This window comes from Genypterus blacodes, unplaced genomic scaffold (genome assembly GCF_046128005.1).
Source record: "Genypterus blacodes isolate CSIRO-AG114 ecotype Tasmania unplaced genomic scaffold, CSIRO-AGI_Gbla_v1 ptg000240l_1, whole genome shotgun sequence".
In the NCBI taxonomy this organism is placed as follows: Eukaryota; Metazoa; Chordata; class Actinopteri; order Ophidiiformes; family Ophidiidae; genus Genypterus; species Genypterus blacodes.
This window is the reverse complement of record NW_027467038.1, coordinates 968150-988716: the sequence shown is the minus strand read 5'-3', so window position 1 is coordinate 988716 and position 20567 is coordinate 968150. Positions and strand designations below refer to the sequence as shown.

The 20567-nt window shown below is 44.5% G+C and overlaps 3 protein-coding genes across 4 annotated transcripts in view; 2 read left to right on the top strand and 1 right to left on the bottom strand.

Annotated features, from left to right (window-relative positions):
* The window catches only part of evpla (envoplakin a), a 13755-nt gene extending 8115 nt beyond the window's left edge, over positions 1–5640 (top strand). The window contains exons 16-22 of the mRNA XM_076171127.1: positions 28–166; positions 258–451; positions 750–900; positions 1095–1178; positions 1287–1388; positions 1483–1575; positions 1758–5640. Coding sequence (XP_076027242.1) covers positions 28–166; positions 258–451; positions 750–900; positions 1095–1178; positions 1287–1388; positions 1483–1575; positions 1758–5180 — 4186 coding nt within the window. The 3' untranslated portion in view covers positions 5181–5640. The remainder of the gene's footprint in view (positions 1–27; positions 167–257; positions 452–749; positions 901–1094; positions 1179–1286; positions 1389–1482; positions 1576–1757) is intronic.
* Positions 5323–8034, bottom strand: ten1 (TEN1 subunit of CST complex). The gene is made up of 3 exons (XM_076171130.1): positions 7760–8034; positions 7317–7474; positions 5323–6530 (listed from the first exon to the last, which is right to left on the bottom strand). The coding sequence occupies exons 1-3, from the start codon at positions 7849–7851 to the stop codon at positions 6382–6384; spliced, it is 399 nt and encodes a 132-aa protein (XP_076027245.1). The 5' UTR covers positions 7852–8034; the 3' UTR covers positions 5323–6381.
* On the top strand, positions 8018–20567 carry acox1 (acyl-CoA oxidase 1, palmitoyl). 2 transcript variants are annotated; one of them, XM_076171129.1, is made up of 14 exons: positions 8018–8240; positions 9470–9629; positions 13220–13380; positions 13949–14056; positions 14178–14297; positions 14408–14523; positions 14627–14796; positions 14996–15158; positions 15252–15442; positions 16379–16552; positions 17169–17274; positions 17397–17540; positions 18238–18444; positions 18545–20567. In XM_076171129.1, exons 1-14 carry the CDS (start codon positions 8132–8134, stop codon positions 18593–18595), a joined length of 1980 nt encoding a protein of 659 aa, XP_076027244.1. In that variant the 5' UTR covers positions 8018–8131; the 3' UTR covers positions 18596–20567. The 2 variants fall into 2 exon arrangements, with proteins under 2 accessions (XP_076027244.1, XP_076027243.1); XM_076171128.1 differs by lacking the exon at positions 13220–13380 and adding an exon at positions 11636–11796.

Genomic DNA, 20567 nt, shown 5'->3' with positions numbered 1-20567 from the left:
TTCTCTTCGCTTTCTCCCTTTTTCCAGAGCTAATGCCTCTCTGAACCTAGAGAATCAGATCAGGAAGGTGGACGGTCTTGTCTCTGGTTTTGAGAAGAAGCTGAGTGCAGATGGTCCAATTCCTGATGTGCCACAAGTCATCCCAGCCCGGGCTTCAGAGATTGAAGTGAGGAAATGTTAACGCTACCTCATAAAAGTGGCTTCATCCCTTCAGAACTACCACTCACATATTGAATGTTTTCCTTTGCCGTGTCCAGAGCCAGCGCAGGGCTGTGACAGCAGCTCAGGGTGACATGAAGAAGTTGAGTTCAGACTTGGAGGCCACAGAGCAGCTGTGCAGCTCTCTGCAGCAGGGCCACAACGAGTACTGCCCTGACATCCAGCGCCAGAGGACCACAGTCAAGAAGCTGCAGACCCGATACACCAACGTGGAGAACCAGCTGAAGGAGAGGTCAGTCGGTCATTTTCTTTTTTTGAATATAGAGACACAGCAGCGTTTGATCTTACTGACATCGCAAGGTGAAATAAATCTGCTCCTTTGAACCTCTGCAAATAAACTTATTTGCCTGGACTTTGTGCCCTCACAAGCAGAGATGTAAAGAGATAGAATGAAATAATTTAATATGTTCTTACGTGTCAGTACAGAATCTTTTTGGTACAAGCATTTGTTTTGTAGGCTTTCATTTTAATAGAAACAATAGCAGAGCAACAACAAATCTAAATGTCCTGACATATGAATGAATCCCCAGGGAAAATATCTTGCAAGAAGCTGGAGTAAAGAACCAGGCGTTCCAAAGTTCAGCCAAATCCATGAACTCCTTCCTGGACAACCTGCCTGATAACGTGATCAGAAGCAGCGATGATCTGTCTCAGGTGGCTGCTAAGCGGATCTCCCAAGAGGTCAGTGAGACGAGTGATGAACACAGTGATAGTGTACTATTCTTCCTCTGCAAACAACCACAACAACTCACTCTGCCACTAAATCTGTAGATGTGGTATTTGTCATCAGAGACAGATGGACTTGATCTTGATGTGACATTTCACACTGATGTTACTTTGTCAGCTTATTTTTGTAAATGTACATTTTACTGTAGCGGGTGATTGATGACCTGAAGAGGAAAGAAGAGGACATGGCGAGAATGTCTGACCAGTCTAAAGACCTGCAGGGTCTACTCAATGTAAGTCTGAAATGTAGCACCACACAGGGCTAAATAGTAGGCATAGAAGAACGAATGAATGAATGAATGGTGAAACCTTGAAACAGCCTAATTCAAACCTCTGCACAGGACTATGAACTCAGTGCTGACAAATACAACAGTCGAATTGAGGATGCTTACGTCCCAAAAACGTCTCTCATGCCCACAATGGCTGATGCTGTTCAGAAAGAGGTAACATTTCAAAATCTTCACTTCTTCAGCAAGAGGTCATTCCACTAAAATATCAGTTTCTGTAATGTTTTTGTTTGTGTGGTGTTTATTACAGGAGAAGGCTCTGGTGAACCGTTACGCTGAAACATCAGCTGAAAATAACCAGCGTCTGAAACAGATGGACCTGGCAACGAGCATCATGTCTCAAGTAAGAGGATATAATTGCTATTTTTCCTACATATGCGCTCCTAATTTAGCTTCATTTTGCCACGTCTCTCAAATGATTCTTCAAATATTTTTTACATGAACACAACAAATATATCACAAAATTTTATAAATTTATAACACGTTCCTTTTTGTCATTTAATTAATTTACTGTTCCCACCATAGAATGAAGAGAAAGTTCACCTGGTGGCACAGCAACAAGTGCAACTGGAAAGCCAGCAAAGAAATACCTTTGAGCTAAGCGGCCTGCTGAAAGACTTAGACGATGAAAAGGAGCGTGGCACTCATACACAGACAGAACTGAGAACCTATAAAGACAGGATGCTATCACTGAAGAATCGCAGAGGGGTGGAGCGCATTGAGGAAAAAGAGGTCCTGCACTACTACCGCGACCCAAAACTGGAAGATGACCTAGTAGAATTTCAGAGCAAATTGCGGGAAGAGATCATGAAGCGTCAGACCATCCAGAGTGAGATTGAAAGTTTTACCATACAAGTCACAACACTGGAGGGCACTCTGAAAAACGCTCCACCCAAGCTGGTGACCAGGGAGGTGACAGAGTTTGAGAAAGATCCCCAGCTAGAAACAGAGGCGGCAAAGATCAGAGATGAACTAGCAAGGATAAGAGATGAACTTCGGGTAAGAGATGGGGAGACCATTCAGATGAGGACAGAAGTCACAGTACTCCAGAAGAAGAAACCACCAATCAGAGAGAGAGTGGTTAAGAAGGAAGTTGTGAAAGTGGAGAAGGACCCAGAGATGCTGAGAGCAGTACACTCATTTGGGGTAGATATATCTGATGAGGACAGGAAGAGCAAGCTCATCAATGATGAAATCTTCCAGACAAGGAGCCAGATCAATACCCTTGAGAGATTAATTCCTAACATTCAGCCTAAGATCATCACAAAGGAAGTGAAACAGATTGAGCAAGACCCTGAGCTCATCAATGAATCCTTGAAACTTCGTTCATCTCTTGATGATGAGAAGGTTGAAAACAACAATATTACCCCACAGCTTTCAGAGCTCCAGAGTCGCTACCGTGAAGTGGATGGATGGAAACCTAGAATTGAGGTCAATGAAATTGTTAATGAGATCTACCGGATAGACCCAAGCACAGAGAGAGAGATAATGCGACTAAAGGCTGAAATACAAGAAGGCAGCAAGCTGCGTTCTGGTCTGGACAGGGAGATCACAGTGGTTCAGTCTGATGTTAATGTCCTCAGATCTGAGAAGCCCAAGGTGGAGCTGAAGGAAGTTATTCAAGAGGTGGTAAAGGAGGAAAGGAGCCCTGAAAATGAGAGAGAGATTCAAAGGCTTAATGATCAGGTGAACCATTTACACACCTCTTACAGTTCTATCCAGGACCGTGTGAGACGACAAAGGAATGAGAGAGATGAATGGAAAGCTGAAAAGTCCAAGGTAGAGACCAGAATTTTGAACAGGGAAGTCATCAAGTATGAAAATGATCCACTGGTGGAGAAAGAAGCTGAACGGTTGAGAAGAGATGTGCGAGATGAGGCACAGCTGAGACGCAGCATTGAGGAGATGGTGTTTGACCTACAACAAAAATACATCGTTCTGGAGAGACAGAAACCTGAGGAACAAATAGTTGTACAGGAGGTTGTGCGTTTACACAAAGACCCAAAGCAACAGTATGAGCATGAAAGGCTTGGCAGAAGCCTGGATGAAGAGGTCAAGACCAGACGGCAGCTGGAGCTAGAATTGCAGAACCTGAGAACAATGATAGTAGATAAAGAGAGAATGCTCAGAGAGACTGATGAGCGGCAAAAGAGGATCATGGTAGAGTCTGAACTCAGAGAACTCAGATTGCGCATCGTCCATCTGGAAAATGCTCCACCTCCAGTTGAAGAAAGCATTGTTGTTGAGGAGGTACTGAAGGTTGAGAGAGACCCAATGCTGGAGAAGAGGACAAGTTCTCTTCGTTCTGATATGGACAAGGAAACCAGCGATATCTTGCGTCTCCAGAGAGACATTCGGAACATCATCTTAAAGCTTGAGATCCTGCAGAGAGAGAAGTCTGGTGAGAAGACGATTTACAAAGAGATTGTCCGTGTAGAGAAAGATCAGGCAGTAGAAGCAGAGAGGGATCACCTGAGGGAACAGGTATCTCAGCAGAGATTTGCCAGGCAAGACTTGGAAGATGAAGTCAGACGTCGCTCTGATAAAATCAATTTCTCTGTGTCCAGCAAGTCCAACACCTCAAGAGAGGAGACAACACTGGTTTCGAACAGAGATGCCTTACAGAAAGAGAGGGACGACCTCAATCGTGAGCTTAGGTCCCTTGAGAGTCAGAGACATGACATTAGCCTGTCATACCAGCAACAGAGTAGGCTCCAGAGTGAGAGATCACAGATGACCAGGAAGAGGAGCGTGAAGATGGAAGGCGACATGCAGCGTCTAGAGCAGGACATTCTGGAGGAGAAAGACACGATCCATACACGAGACAGCACCATCCGAGAGCTTCTACTAAGACTGCAGAAGGAGGAGAATTCAGAGACCAGAACTAAAGAGACAAATATCTCCACTAAAATCACTATTCTGGATCCAGAAACAGGCAAGGACATGTCCCCTTATGATGCCTACCTGCAGGGCCTAATTGATCGGCAACAGTACATTCATCTGCAGGAGTTGGAGTGTGACTGGGAGGAGATTAGCTCTGTGGGACGGGATGGGGAGACATCTGTGCTTCAGGATCGCAAGAGTGGCAAGCAGTACTCCATCAAAGATGCTTTGAAGGAAGGCAGACTGACAGAATATGACCTACAAAAGTACAAAGATGGCAAAATGCCCATTTCTGAGTTTGCCTTGCTGGTTGCAGGTGACATTAAGAAACTACCAAAATTCAACTCAATATCCCCAACAACCACCACAACTGTGAAATCGGTCCCACGTCCCGCCCCCAGTCCTACTGAATATCAACCACGTAAGCTCCCCACCACTACTGAACATCACCCAGTTGCTGGAATAATTGATACATACACTGAGTCCTGCATGACCATACGTACTGCCACCGTGCGCAAACTGATTGACACCACTACTGCCCAAAGGCTTCTAGAAGCTCAAGCAGCAACAGGTGGCATCATTGACATCAACACTGATGAGAGGTACCCAGTTCACAAGGCAGCAGACAGAGGTCTAATTGAGCCCACCCAATTGCAGAGGCTACTCAATGCACAGAAGGCTTTCACTGGTGTTGAAGATCCTATGACCAGAGAGATTTTGTCTGTGGGAGAGGCTGTTCAGAAAGGCTGGATGGTGAAGGAGAGTGCCATTCGGTACATGGAGGCACAGTACCTGACCGGAGGGCTTGTCAATCCAGGCACCGGTGGCCGAGTAAGTGTAGCTGATGCCCATGGGGCCAACATGATCGACAGCCAAACACTGAGGGATCTGCAGGTGGAGAACACCTACTCCAAAGATATAGTCGACCCAATAACAAAGGAGAAGATCAACTACAAACAAGCTTTGATTCGCTGTAAGAAAGACCCGATATCTGGACTACCGATGCTGCCTGCCTCTTCCAAGGAAGGTTACACTTCGTACAACCAGCGATATTCAAGATTCTAGATTTGTTTACAGCGCACATGGAGGTATTCGTTCTGCGGAGTGATTCAATTTTGCTATGAGATGTCGGATCAGAGACATATTTTACAAACACCATTATATACAGTTTCATACATTAATTACAATGTACATTTTGACTCAGGAAATGTATAACTCTACTGCAAAGCTTTCTGTCTAGCTAAAGAAGTTGCTGAGTTGCCTTTGTTTACTGAACATGTCTGATGTGGGCAGATATATTTTTGATCTAATTTAAAAATGGAGAAAATATAAATGCAGTTTTGTGATAGCTTAACTTTGGTATTATTGTGTTGTTAGGGATAATGGGACATGGTGCAATGCTATTAACCAACATTGATTGATTCTGTATTACTCACGGGATATCCTTGACACTGTTCACTTTAAACGCGATCTTGTTTGATACTTTATGAAGAAGCAACTATCAATAAATTATATGGTACCAGTACTTGGACTGTCAATGCTGTGTAATCTCTGTAAACTGAAATACGCAAGCAAGTACAGGATAGTGAGATCATGGACATTATTACATATTTATAGCTGTAAATACATAACAATCATCAACAATCATCACAGTCCATAGGCTCGTTATGATGCTTCACTTAACAGAAATGCTTTAGTTTACAGAAAACACAAGATAAGGTTTTTCTTATTATTATATACTCACACATAACACATCTGTCAGTGCTAAATGTTCTTTATGGCATTTGTGAATCAAAATGTCAATCCAACGGTTTGAGGCTTTAAGTGCTAAATACAAATGCCAGGAGTCTAATCAATTCTCTTTCTCAATCAATATTATCAACTCAATATAAATTCTTTAATAGCAATTTTAGTTTTCAGAGACCTGTTAATATATGAAACAGTTATATTCTCTTCCAAAACAAAAGCAGAGTTGTTAACTTTTCCATCGTGTCCATATACGGGCCTGTGATCTTCCTTGGCCTTTCAGATTTCATGAACTGCGGACATAAATAGGTGAATCACAATCGCAATGTATTTTCAACCTAAAGAAAAGATCCTTAAGTTCAAGATCCTCTCCCCAATAATGCCAGGAGGTTCCTCATGACGTTGATTCAGGTGATTTCCACAGGCAATGATGTGCACTCTGTGGACATGAGGGTGTTGTTATTATTGCGATTATAAACACAATTATCCATAAATACCCTGAGAATGTTAAAGAGTATGCTCAGGTTGCATCAGTAGCTAGTGGAACAGCCTGTTTGCTCTCCCTATCCTTGAAGAAGCTCCTTTGTTCACTGATTGCTTTCTGTAGAAGGGCGATGTTTACGCCATCGACACAGTTCAAAACACGGGCCCGGACCATCACGCCCACTCCTGCAACAAGATGCAAATGAAGCAGGTGATAGTCACGCATGCACCCACGCACGCACATGCACACGCACATGCACACACTCATAAGCACTCTGGCCATCTGATCCTGTTCAGGTCAGTGGAGGGGATTGAACCTAGCCCTGCGGTCAGTGGGCAGATTGGTGCCAGTACACCCTGATATTGTTTTTGGAAGTCAGGCTCCTCCAACATTCATGAGTTCAGTTTGATCATTAATTTGAATGTAGCATCTGAAACTAGACAGCCTTTAACACATCTATGATTCAGATTTATTTATATTTTCAGGGCCACTGGAACAGAAATATTAATGTGAATTACAGTTTACATTCCCCCTCTATGACTTCACTGCAGTAGCAAAGTGCATCAATATGAGCCATGGTGCACCATAACATGAGCAGAGGTGGATTAAAGGGGACTTATGTAACACTCATACACAACTACACACACTTTGCACAGTGATTTACTATACTACTAGTATACTACTATCATCACTACTATCGTACTTGTACAATGGTAGAGTACACAATAGATGCTCCAATATGTAACTCATAGGATTAGTCCCTCAATGTACAGTATTGTAATGTGAATGATGATGAAGATTTAATAACATGAACCCACAAAATGAAGTGAATACTCATATGGCTCATGTATTTTAGATGAGAGAGACAAAACATAGCTAATTAAAACAGTTGTATGTGATGTAATATATGAGTGGACTAGCTACCCCTGAGTCATAATACATCATAACATTGCATAAAAACATTCCCTTACCTTCAGCATTGTCTATCTCACCCATAGCTAAGTATTGGGCACCGATTATGGGGTCAAAGGGCTCAACGAACGAGGTCTGGACAACCACGTGGTGCTCTTTGGACGCATGCTGAGCAGACAGAGTAGCTCTGGACTCCTCCGGTTGATAACACACTAGTCTGGAAAATGGAACAGATGTTTAAGACGTAATGCATGTGTTTGTGTGTGTGTGTGTGTGATATGTAAAGGGGCGCAAGAAGAATTTCAAAGTATGTGTAGTAACAGTGTATGGAATTGCATGTGATCTGACAAAATAAAAGCATCTTAAAATCTTAAATCACAGACAGGAAAACTGCTGAATTGGGGCTAAAACAGGACTTGATTGGCGATAATGTTACATTTCAATTAAGTTTTACGGCACGGTTTTTCGGAAGTTTTGAGACATAACAACAACAACAACACACCTGCCGAACGTTCTCACAGCCTGTCCTTCCTGCACGGCTTCAGGATTCAGTTCCCATGGGAAATGAAAGACTGCGGCTGCGGGAAGCATCATTGGATCCAAAAAACTTATATAGTTAACGTTGTGAAATAAATAAAATATGAATGTGTCTGAATTAGTAAGCAGAGGAGCGTCGCTTCCTCAGTGTGAGTGTGAGCGAGCGGAGCAAACAGGCTTCTTCCGGTTTGGGTCAGGTGGTGTTTGAAGCCCCGCCCCCTCGTCGCCTCTGTCAGAAGGCCATAAGAAAGCAGCGGAGGACGGTGAGGAGAAACTCTACCACTGCTGCTGCTGTTGTAGGTCTCCTTCTCAAAGTTTGTGTAGTCGATACGGAAAAATGAATCCCGACATCTTAAAAGAGCGCAGAAATGCCACTTTCGACGTGGAGAAGCTCACTCACATTCTGGACGGGAGTCCGGAGAGGACCCGGAGGAAAAGAGAAATAGGTGAGTCTGTAATGTCCTCCTGTCCTCCTGTCCTCCTGTCCCCCTGTCCCCTCTGCAGAACCGACTGTTGGCTCCTCATGGTTACGAGACATGCATGTGAGCTCATTAGCCTAGAATGCTTGAGTGACGGACCAAACTAGTTACCAAAAACGCCTCCATTCGCTAACGTTAGCTTACTGGTGCCTTCAGGCTAACTGCACTGTGCATGTGTACAAGTGTTCCATGGAGCTGAAGAACCGAGCCAGAACCAACCCAGATGCACCTGTTCGGCCCGCTTATGATGACGATGATGATGATGATGGTGTGTGTGTGTGTGTGTGTGTGTGTGTGCCTGTGTATGTTTTAGTATCTGTTAATGATCAGAGCGCTCATACCTTTCCGTGTGCTGCGTTTACGGACCCACAGAGTTTGTTTTATGTCACTTCACATCCCCCTGACTTTTGGACATAAAGTTCATACACACACTTGTTTGTTACGCTGCATCACTTTCTGTACACTGAGCCTGTTCCTGGTTACTTAAATGTGCGCCATAAAGCCTGTTGAATGTTGGTTCAGTGACACACACTTTGAGTTAGGATGTTCTCCCCATGTGGGTTTCCTCCAGGCGCTCCGGGTTCCTTCCAACTCCAAAGACATACAGCCCTCAGGTGTGAATGGCAGTGTGACTGAGTTATGTGTGTGTTACATTACATTACGGTCATTTAGCAGACACTTTTATCCAAAGCGACTTACAATAAGTGTGTTCAACAAAGGTAGATAAAAGAACTTCAGGTCACGTGTCCTATGATGGACCCTGCCTGTTGCCCCATGTCTGCTTTCATGCACTCCAGCGACCCTGAAAGGGTTAGGAAACATTAAAGCATGGTGTTGTACCGTTGTAATGCCACACAACACACATCAGCATTCCCATAGAAGCCTGGCACATTCCTTTATGTGACCTAGAGAGGATACTTTAGCTTTTAAGATTCTTTAGACGTGTTTTATGTCTTTACGTCTTTCATATGTTGGATGTGCTGTAATGTGTGTATGGCTCCCTTGAGTGTGCGTGCCTTAAATGTCATGTATTTTTCCATAGTTGTAAATGTGTAAATGCCCCATGCCCCCATATACAGGATGTAGATCTAGAGGTGAGCCAACACAAACCGGCCCCCATCAGCTGAAGCTAACAAAGATCTGCAGAAAGTGGATCATAAATGTCTTTCTGAACTTGTTTCCCCTCTCCGCTGTAGAGACCATGGTCTTCAACGACCCCGACTTTCAGGAAGAGGACCCAAACTTCCTGTCCCGGAGCGAGCGCTACGACCAGGCGGTTCGAAAAAGTGCCCAGATGATCCAGAAGCTCCGGGAGTACGGCATCGCAGACCCAGACGAGATCCTCATCTATAAGAGGTAGGAGGTAAAGGGACGGACCGGGCAGCCGGCACCGTGCAGGTCCAGATCTGAGTGGAACACAACTCAATGTGACTTGATTTTGTTTTTATGTCGGTAATGGTTTATGCTTGAACTTGTGGTTTGTCACACACTCACAAAGGTTAGGAGAGGTGAAGTGGAGAAGAAATGCCGCCCACTTCAAAACCTCACCAACCTTGTGGAAGTCATTCGTAGTTTTATGGCAACTGGGGAAGAATCATAACTTGTCAGACTTCCTGAAGTGTTTCTGCCACCATGATTTGGCTGAAGGGTCTTTTTTCATTTAATGTACACGCACGCACGCACGCACGCACACACGCACACGCACGCACACACACACACACACACACTCATAAGCACTCTGGCCATCTGATCCTGTTCAGGTCAGTGGAGGGGATTGAACCTATCCCTGCTGTCAGTGGGCATATTGGTGCCAGTACACCCTGATATTGTTTTTGGAAGTCAGGCTCCTCCAACATTCATGACAGTTTGATCATTAATTTGAATGTAGCATCTGAAACTAGACAGCCTTTAACACATCTATGATTCAGATTTATTTATATTTTCAGGGCCACTGGAACAGAAATATTAATGTGAATCTGTGCACACATTTGAGCTAAAAACATTTATCAAGGTTGATTTGGCCACAGCCGAACACTTGTATTTCGAGGAAAGCTCAACTTAACTGACCTCTGAAACGTTGCGTCACATTTTAGTAAACCTGAAGTACACTTGGTGGGCATGGGTTTGGTTTGTGTGATCAGTTCAATTTACCTTGAACTGGTACACATTTAATTTAAGTTAAAATGTAACAGAGGAACCCTCTGCTTTTCTCTAATCAATGAGTTCCCCATGCTGTTCATGCAGGCCGGCTTGGTTGCTGTGAGCTGCACCGGACTTATGGCAGGAATAACATAATGCAATGTGTTTACTGATTAACAGCATCAGTGTAATATACAGTTTACATTCCCCTTCTATGACTTCACTGCAGTAGCAAAGTGCATCAATATGAGCCATGGTGCACCATAACATGAGCAGAGGTGGATTAAAGGGGACTTATGTAACACTCATACACAACTACACACACTTTGCACAGTGATTTACTATACTACTACTATCATTGTCAAGCAAAAGCTTTAGTTCTGCTTTAAAAAAGGACACTTTATAAAAACCGATCACTTAAACGAGTCTCTTATCAGTTGTGTGCGTGACATTGCTGGTTAGTGTAACCGTCTGCATGTAAACAAACTCAGACCTTGTTTCCTTGTTAGTCGGATCAAAGTTCACTGTAAGATAAAAAAAAAAGAAGTGTGCCAGGGGGTATGAAGGCTTTCAGCGGTGAGATGTTATCGATCTACTTTATTATCCTTACAATCAAACCATTGTAGACATGAAAGGATTTACAGTAGATGTTAGTTGTGACTGTCAGGTGCTGCACTGTTGAAACCTGTGCGTTCAGTGAAACGTTGCTTTGCTGCGTGTTTCAGATCGCTGTGTCTGGTGAAAACATGTTTTTTTGCAAGTCAGCCATTGACCAAGAATACCATACAGTGTTTGGTATTTGTTACTGCTCTTACATCACATTAGCATTGTTTTGCTTATGTTCTGAGGAGTAAATAGGTGAGGGATTGGGGCTCTAAGGAATCTCCTCTGTAGGTAACTAACTTAACCAAATGACTTCATGAAACCCTCCTTAAGGCAGGCTCATCCTAGTGAATGATTACCTCACATAGACTACTACTATTTCATGTTGTTTGGCACCCCACTAACTGGTTTCCAAAGATGTATGTCCAACATATACTTGGACATGAGCCACATAAAGGAGTCCTCTTCTGTCTCCCTTAGGGCCTCCTCCTCCATAACATCCTGACCTGAAAGATTTGAGAATGATTTTGTCGTTTAATTACACATTTATAGTCGCGTAGAAAATGGGTGAATCCCAAAACGTATGCTCACTTCTGTATTCTATGCCTTTCTTCACCCAGTTTGGTTTTAAAGAACAACCACGAGGCCATGGGGCTGCACTATGCCATGTTCCTCCCAACCATACACAGCCAGTGTGACCCCCAGCAGCTCAAGAAATGGATTCCTCTGCTAGAATCTAACCAGGTGGTGGGCACGTACGCCCAGACTGAGATGGGTCACGGTCAGTCCTGGACTCAGCCCTTAACTCTCCTCACCTCACCTGCTCCTATGGCCATGACACAACAACCCTAATGTTGTATTATAGAATAGTGTGATTGATGTTGAGCCAAAAGTGAGACAAAACAATTCCACAATTTTTGGGGGAAGAAAACGGTTTCCTTCTATAGACGTTTGTTAACCCCTTCAGCTCCTGTCTGAGCTCTGGTGATTCCTTTCTATGTGTGTTTGACAGATCGTGCACAAAGCAATCAGTGGTTGACCTAACAAGTATGTCTCTGTCTTATGTTTTGTTCTAACAAAGACCTTAGTTGAGTGGTTGTAGCTAAATGGCCACGTGCACAGGTGTGTGTCTCCCCCGTCGTATCGGATAGACACTCTGGTGAGACACGGTCATACCGCTTTGTCTCGTCCGCGGAGCGACATCATCAGCTTGCTCTGCTGCTTTGACTCTCACCACCCTGATGAATGACTCACACAAATTGTGCACATTTTGATTACTTGCAATTGCATCATTAATCAATTTATCATTAATCATAATGGATGAATTTTATAAAAATGTTTATGGACCTTCAGTACTTTTTAATGTCAGATTGAATTTAGTTTGAATATCAGAAAAGCAAAAGTGTGTGTGTGTGTGTGTGTGTGTGTGTGTGTGTGTGTGTGTGTGTGTGTGTGTGTGTGTGTGTGTGTGTGTGTGTGTGTGTGTGTGTGTGTGTGTGTGTGTGTGTGTGTGTGTGTGTGTGTGTGTGTGTGTGTGTGTGTGTGTGGAACTAAGAGCACAGCTTGTTCTTCTTCTTCATCATACAGTTTTAGCTGAAACACAAGATGGAGAGTATTCAGTGCTGCAGCAGCTTGTATTGAGCTCAAGTCCCAATTTGTGAATATCCCTTTGTTATCCGAGAGGCCCAGATATCTGGGGTGAGAGGAAGTAGGCCAGGCCAGCTATTATCTGTGGCTTTGCTGTGACATCCAAGTGCAGGTTAGGGTTAGAGTTCTCCTCACTTATATCACAAAGAGCTTTAAATGAGAATTTGAGTAAAGCTACTTGTGGATACTGTCAGAGAGACGGTGAACCTGAAGCCCAAACTCAGGAAGTGAGTTGACATAAGGTGGTTACGTAATTAACAATGAATCATTTTAAATAATCAACCATTTCTATTTTAAATAACAGGATTATAAAGCCTGATACTCACAGTGACTGTATTTTCTCTTTGTCACGTGTCATCACTGCTTGCTTTACCACCTTCCATATAATTTCTTCCTTATCAATTCAATGTTTAATCATCGTTCATCTGTGGTTGCGTTGGTTGAATCCTGATTGGTTTCCATGGCGAATATCCCCACCTGTCCTGCCATCTCCACATCACCGCCTGCTTTTTCTTTTTTTCCATTTCGCCCCTTGCCTTTTTGCTCGGCCCCCCCAGCTGTGTGCACCCCGGCAGGCTGGAGCCCCTGGATCTCCATCTAGGAATGTTCCTGCCCACACTGCTCAACCAGGCCACCCCAGAGCAGATGGACCGCTTCTTCATGCCCGCCTGGAACCTAGAGATCATCGGCACCTACGCTCAGACTGAGATGGGTCACGGTAAAACCAGCAGACCAGTCCACATGTGGTCCCTGTGTGCCTGTACATTGTGTTGCTTGAACTGAACTGTACCTGGTGAAGCAAGTGAAGTCATTTGATCGGTAAAACACTATTAAAAGAAAAGAAATGATGGTCCAGAGTAAGACTTGGAGGGAAGTTTCTTTGAAATGTGAGTCAGACAGCCAGTAAAAGATGGGCGTCCTCTTATTTTCCCCCTCCTGCCCCTCCTCCCCCATGTTTTTGACAAAAATGTGTACTAATACTTCAGAGATGTTGCTTTTTGCACGTGGTGAACTTTGTCTTTGGCTACAGATCAGCGTAGCAACACACTTGATGTCACGTCTGTCAAACACATATATGGAACCCCCTTATACAGCATTGTTTGTTTGTTTGTTTTAAAGTATTTCACTCTATTCTCGGTGACTATTTTGCTTCTTTTCAAAATCTCTTAAACTCGCCAAAGGTTTAATATTGTGGGTTATCACTTGGCTCAATTTTCCTGTATTCAGTTCTTTGTGTTTGTGAAATTGTTTCTGTATAGCTCGGTAACTCGTGTCCTTCTCTCCAGGCACCCACCTTAGAGGCCTGGAGACCACCGCCACATACGACCCAGCCACACAGGAGTTTGTCCTGAACAGTCCCACAATCAGCTCGATCAAATGGTGGGCTGGTGGGCGTAAGTACTCCCAAACTTAAGCCGTCGCTTCCTCTGGTCAGGACTGCTGGTGCTTGACTCGCTACTTAATCTTAAGGTGCTTCTTTTGATCAGGTTGAACTCTCTCAATCCCTCTTTTCAGTTGGGAAGACGTCAAACCACGCCATAGTCCTAGCCCAGCTCTTCAGTCACGGGCACAGCCACGGCCTGCACGCCTTCATCGTACCCATCCGCCACATGAGCACTCATGAGCCCCTGCCAGGTAACCACGGCTCTGCATTCAGCTCTGAGGTTCCTCTTCTCATATTGTTCCATTCCATCTGTTGCTCTCACACACATTCTCTCTCTCTTTCTCCCCCCCGTATCTCTCAGGAATTGTGGTTGGTGATATTGGCCCCAAATTTGGCTTCAGTGAAGTGGACAACGGCTTCCTGAAACTAGAGAACGTAAGAATCCCACGGGAGAACATGCTGATGAAACACGCCAAGGTGATGTGACGGTGTCTCAGTAAATGTCTTCAATATATTGGTTTCTGAATTGACAATGATGGGATTTAGAATGTGACTGTTTTCCTCTGCACTCCTCCACCAGGTGGAGCCAGACGGCAGCTATGTGAAGCCAGCCAGTACCAAGCTGACCTACGGCACCATGGTGTTCATCCGCTCCCTCATCGTGGGCCAGTCTGCCCTGTCGCTGGCTAAAGCCTGCACCATCGTCATTCGATACAGCGTCGTCCGTCACCAGTCTGAAATCCGTGCGGGGTTAGTCACAGATGAACACACACTCAAGCAAACGGCTATAAACACAAGTTAGATGTTTGAATACAACCCATGTTTATTTTCTACATGTGTCTAAAGTGACAGATACCAACAGCAAATCAAACCTCTCTTAGCTTGGAGATGATTCATCCCATACATCCATATCTGTGTGTGTCAATTATCCACCCTTTGTGTTCTCCAGAGAGCCGGAGCCCCAGATCCTGGACTACCAGACGCAGCAGTACAAGCTGTTCCCTCTGCTGGCCACGGCTTACGCCTTCAAATTTGTCGGTCAGTACATGAAGGCCACCTACAACCGCATCATCGGAGATATCAGCCAGGGAGACCTGACGGAGCTGCCTGAGGTACTGAAGGGACACACACATTCATTCAAATCATCTTCACCACAGCTTAACAGGAAGCCCCCTTCTCACCATATTTGCCCTCCCTATCTCCAGCTCCACGCCATGTCTGCAGGTCTGAAGGCCTTCACCACCTGGTCAGCCAACTCTGCCATCGAGGTTTGCCGCATGTCATGTGGCGGCCACGGTTACTCCTGCAGCAGCGCCCTGCCAGACATCTACGTCCAGTTCACTCCCACCTGCACCTACGAGGGAGAAAACACAGTCATGATGCTGCAGACTGCCAGGTAGCTTAACACAGAGACATGTGGAACCATAAAGCCCCAACACCTCAGCAGGGGCAAGTCATGTCTCACAAACGCACAACAGCACCACACTTTCACTCTCACACTCCTCCCTCGGCAAACACAAGGCACATCATACATCCCTCAATCATGTTTACTTTAGCATCAGGTAGGCAAATGAATACGGCACGGGAGCCAGGGTGGCTGTAAAGGTTGCAGACGTCTAGATTTGGATCACCTCTCCTCTGATACTGGACTCATGCTCCCTATCACTTTAATATCTTGCATGTCAGGATCCACTAATATGTGTGGACTAAGATGTCTTCAGTCCAGTCTTTTCTGCCAACAGTGTATAAATCTCTGCTTTAATCCCACTAAAACAAACCAGTAGAGCATTCTTCCTCCCTGGATCTACTTACTTCTCTTATTCTGGTGGATAAATGTCCAGATGGGTACAAACACGGCCAAACAAGTCCTGATATCTGAAGTATCTCATTCAAAATTGCCAATGGTGAACAGATTTGTTTGGGCCCTCAGTCCAGACTCCCCATTTCACGCCGGTGCTGAAGAGTCATGTAAGGATAAACTCATCTTAAAAGAAGAAGAAGAAGAGAGCAACTGTGGGAGCAGAATGCATTGCCAGCACAAGACGCATTGCATTTTGGGTAATGTTAAAATGATGTGTGTGTGTGTGTGTGTGTGTGTGTGTGTGTGTGTGTGTGTGTGTGTGTGTGTGTGTGTGTGTGTGTGTGTGTGTGTGTGTGTGTGTGTGTGTGTGTGTGTGTGTGTGTGTGTGTGTGTGTGTGTGTGTGTGTGTGTGTGTGTGTGTGTGTGTGTGTGTGTGTGTGTGTGTGTGTGTGTGTGTGTGTGTGTGTGTGTGTGTGTGTGTGTGTGTGTGTGTGTGTGTGTGTGTGTGTGTGTGTGTCTGTGTCTGTGCAGATACCTGTTGAAGAGCTACCGGCAGGTCAAGGCCGGCCAGCAGCTGAGCGGCATCGTGTCGTACCTCAATGAGCATGAAAGGGTTCAGCCTCAGCCCGTCTCTGCCAGACCGACCGTGGTCGACCTCAACAACCTGTCCAGCCTGGCCGAGGTCTACAAACTGCGAGCAGCTATGTAAGCGACGGTAACGGGGGGAACTAGTCTGTAGTTTTTCGTTTGTGGTGTCATCATTGAATGCCTTTGTGTTTGGAGTTTCTCTTTTTTTTGCCGTGGCCTGTGGCTGCATGTCCGCTTGGCTCTCTTTCGATCTAAGACTACTGACTTCCTGCGGCCTGAGAGGGCAGAAGGGTTCTCTGTGTCTCAGGTGTTGATACTTGCCAGAGCTTCAGTTGTCATGTCAACATCAGGCTCTGCTCCGTGCCTCCTGCTCACAATCTAACTGGATGAGCCGATCACATCCCTGCATCGTGTCACAATGAGTCACATCTGAATGTTTTTGGCACCTGGGGCGAGCTGAGATCAGACAGAGGCTGAGCCATTCTGCTCCTCCGATGGCTCAACCATCAGGCCACATTAGGTTACCGCTCATTTCTCAACTACTGATGTCATGACTGATAGTTGATTCATGAAGAGGCTAATCTTATTCCCTGAGATTGTCAGATTGTCATTGATTGTGAAGCGACAGACGCGCTATCTTGATCTTGATGAAGCAGGGAGTTATCGGTGCTTTATAGTTTGAGAGCTGTTGTGAAAATGAAGTCTGTGGTTAACAAAGATAACGTGTCTCCAGTCTAGTTGAACTGGCAGCTAAGAGCATCCAGCAAGAACTCCAGAGCAGGAAGAGCCAGGAGGACGCTTGGAACAACAGCTCCATCGACCTGGTCAGGGCTTCAGATGTAAGTCCAGCGTGTGTGTGTTGTGTGTACCGTGTTGCTTTGTTCTTCATCTTTCCCTTTGGTCAGACATGTTTCATTGAATCTCTCATCCCTTTGCTTGTTCTCTTGTTTTCCGTCCCCAGGCCCACTGTCACTACATTGTGGTGAAGCTGTTTACTGACAAGCTGGGGGAGATTGGTGACACGGCCATACACTCTGTGATGTCAACGCTGGCTCTCCTCTACGCTCTGCACGGCATCAAAAATAACTCTGGAGATTTCTTACAGGTAAAACGATCCTCTGCCCCTGTAGAGGACAAACTGTGGCTTTGTCCTCACACAGAGCTTTCTTATAAACCACATGCTCACACAGATAAAGGTCCACTCTCTGCTGGACGCAACTTCTTCATCCAGGTCATCACTATCTTGTTTGTGTGTGTGTGTGTGTGTGTGTGTGTGTGTGTGAGAGCTCTGTCACAATCCGTCAGAAATCCTCTCATGTGAAACTCTGAGAGGATCATTAGTGATTCTCTGAGTGTCTGCAGCTCCTGCAACAAAAGGGTTTGTGTTGCTTGTTCTCCTGTTTGCGTTGAATTATCACACTGCAAATGTTACAAATAATGATTGCACAAAGCGGCTCCATTGATTTGCATACTGCCCATACTTCCAGTCATCAGGCTCTGTTGGCTGTTTCCATATGAAAACCCAACCGCCGATCACAATCCCCTCTTTGTGTCCAAGCTAACAAAGACCTTCTTTGTTCAGGCATTGGATCTCTGTGCCTTTTGTAGATATTTTTAACCCTGAAATGAAAAGAAGTAAGAGTTAAGCTCATCAATTAAGCTTTTATATGAAGATGAAAATGTCTCATCGCCTCTCTGAACTGAAAATGTGTTTAAATTTCAGTTTGCGATGGATCATCTAATCCTTCTCCTTTGTTTCCTTGCCTGGTTGTCATCCCTGTGTCTTCTCTGTTCTGCTGCAGGCCGGGCTGCTGAATGTGCCCCAGATCCTGCAGGTCTCCGTCCGCATCAAGGAGCTCCTGGCTCAGCTGAGGCCCAACGCTGTGGCGCTGGTCGACGCCTTTGACTTCCCCGACAACATGTTGAAGTCAGTCCTGGGACGCTACGACGGGAACGTCTACGAGAACTTGTTTGAGTGGGCTCGCCGCTCGCCCCTAAATCGCACAGAGGTCAGCACGGGTCCATTTTTAGAGTTACAAAGAGAACGTGCCTCATAGGTTGTCCAAGCTCTCACTGCTGCATTGTCTCACATTCTTCTTTCCTCTCCAGGTCCATGAATCCTTCCACAAGTACCTGAAGCCCCTGCGGGCCAAACTGTGAGCTGACCTTTGGCTCCTGGCTGTGACCCTTCACCTCTCTGTGGATTAGGCACAACCTCACTACAACAGTACTAACCCAAATTACAAACCGTCTGATGTTCACTGTGAAGCATCAGTTGATGAATCTGAATGAATAAAGCTGTGCCTGCTCTGCTCTCCTTTCTTCCCATCTGTGTAGTGGAGTAGACCATCGTAATGCATCGTCCTCTGGTGCAGGGCAACATGTTGGAGCTTTGTAGACAGGAAGCTCGGGTTAGTGGCTGATGGAGATACAGATTTCACTCAAAGTCAGTGTTGAAAGCATAGCAGGGTATACACAGGGGAAATGATCAATCAGGTGAAATCTATCTATCTTATCTATATCTGGAAGAAATGATTGAATTTCACATTTTATCCAAAGCAACATCCAGAAGAGTCCAGTAGGCTCTTATGTGTGAGCCAACTGACAGCCAATTGAAGGCTTCTCAGTTTCTCATCTCCATGTTGTCTTGTAGTTCTCTTAGTATTCCGTTGCCATCTGTTCCTGACTCTCTTCTGCCTGCTTGACTGTCCTTCCTTGTCTTTGTGAGCGAGCCAAGATGGCTTTACCAAGCTGCCCCAACCGAGGACATTTCTTTCTCTCTCTTTTTTTTGCTTTTGTTCTCAGAACAGAATGTTATTATGGACGTTACATAATGTTAGAGGGTTTTCTGTTGGGACCAAGCACAGCCAAATCAGCGTTGGTTCTTTCCTCTGTGCTTTTTAATAACCCTCTCACATTTGTGATCATGTATCCTCTGTCAGAGTCGAGCAGAGATCCAACAGCAGTGGATTCATCTTTGTCCACTGCTGATGAGTTCAGATGCAGCTACAGATTACAGCACAACGATGCTGTGATTAAAACAATGAAAATGTTGCCTTAAGATCGATCCTCATTCTAAAATCCCAAACATCCAAATACACGAGTCCCCCTTTACTCTCCTCTCTTCACTTCATCACTTTAAACTCTTGAGATCGGTTGCTTTAAATAAGATGTCTAAACTAATTCATGTACGATGTCTCAATGAGTGGGAGTCGTCATCAAATGTTTGATCCTCAACTAAATCAATCACTAAGAGGATCTTAATGACACAGTATGATGCAATGTGCTCGATGTTATAACACACTTTTAATAATAATATTGATATTTTTAAATCTTTCTCAAATTCTGAGATGGTCTCTTAAATCCCAGGATTTCTCCGCAGGTATGAAGGCTCTCTGTTAGACAGTGAGTTTGGTTTTGGTTTGAAGAGAGTTTGAATGGTTACAGGTGATATATGTGTGAAGGTTTTTCACAAATGCTGTATGGATGTTCAAAGTGTGTATGAAGAGTTGGCAGTCTGGATTCCTGATGGTTATCGAGTGTTTGATGGAGCCACAAAGGTATAGAAATTCCTCTCTCCCTGCTGTGTGGGGCTGATTTTAAAAAGTCATAAACATCTAATGCATATTTCAATCGACAATATTGATCACACTTCAACCGTTAACAGCTTCAAATCTTCCTCTACTTGTGTTACTGATCCACTATAAACATGTGCAGACTGGCGATGTCTCAGGATGATCTTGATTTACATTCTTATTGCCATTTTTATGATTACAATATAAGCAGAGATCTGTAACATGACGTATTGTAGTAAATTACTTGCTGCACTTCTACGTAACGTAAACAATAATATTAGATTACATTACATTAATAATTTTGTGCCTGAGGAAGTTGTTTTCCTTTGATCTAATTCAGAATGTTTGCATGTAAACTTAATTTATCCTGTACATTTCTATACTGATGTGTGGCTCTCTGCTGCAGTCCCGGTCCACCTTATAACATTCAATAGCCAAGCTGTTTGAAGCTTCTTTGTGTAAAATGTGTGGATGTATTATGTTTATGTATTGATTTCAATGGTTGATGAATAATTAAAAGGGCAGATTGTATTAATAAAAGTTAAAATAATCACTTT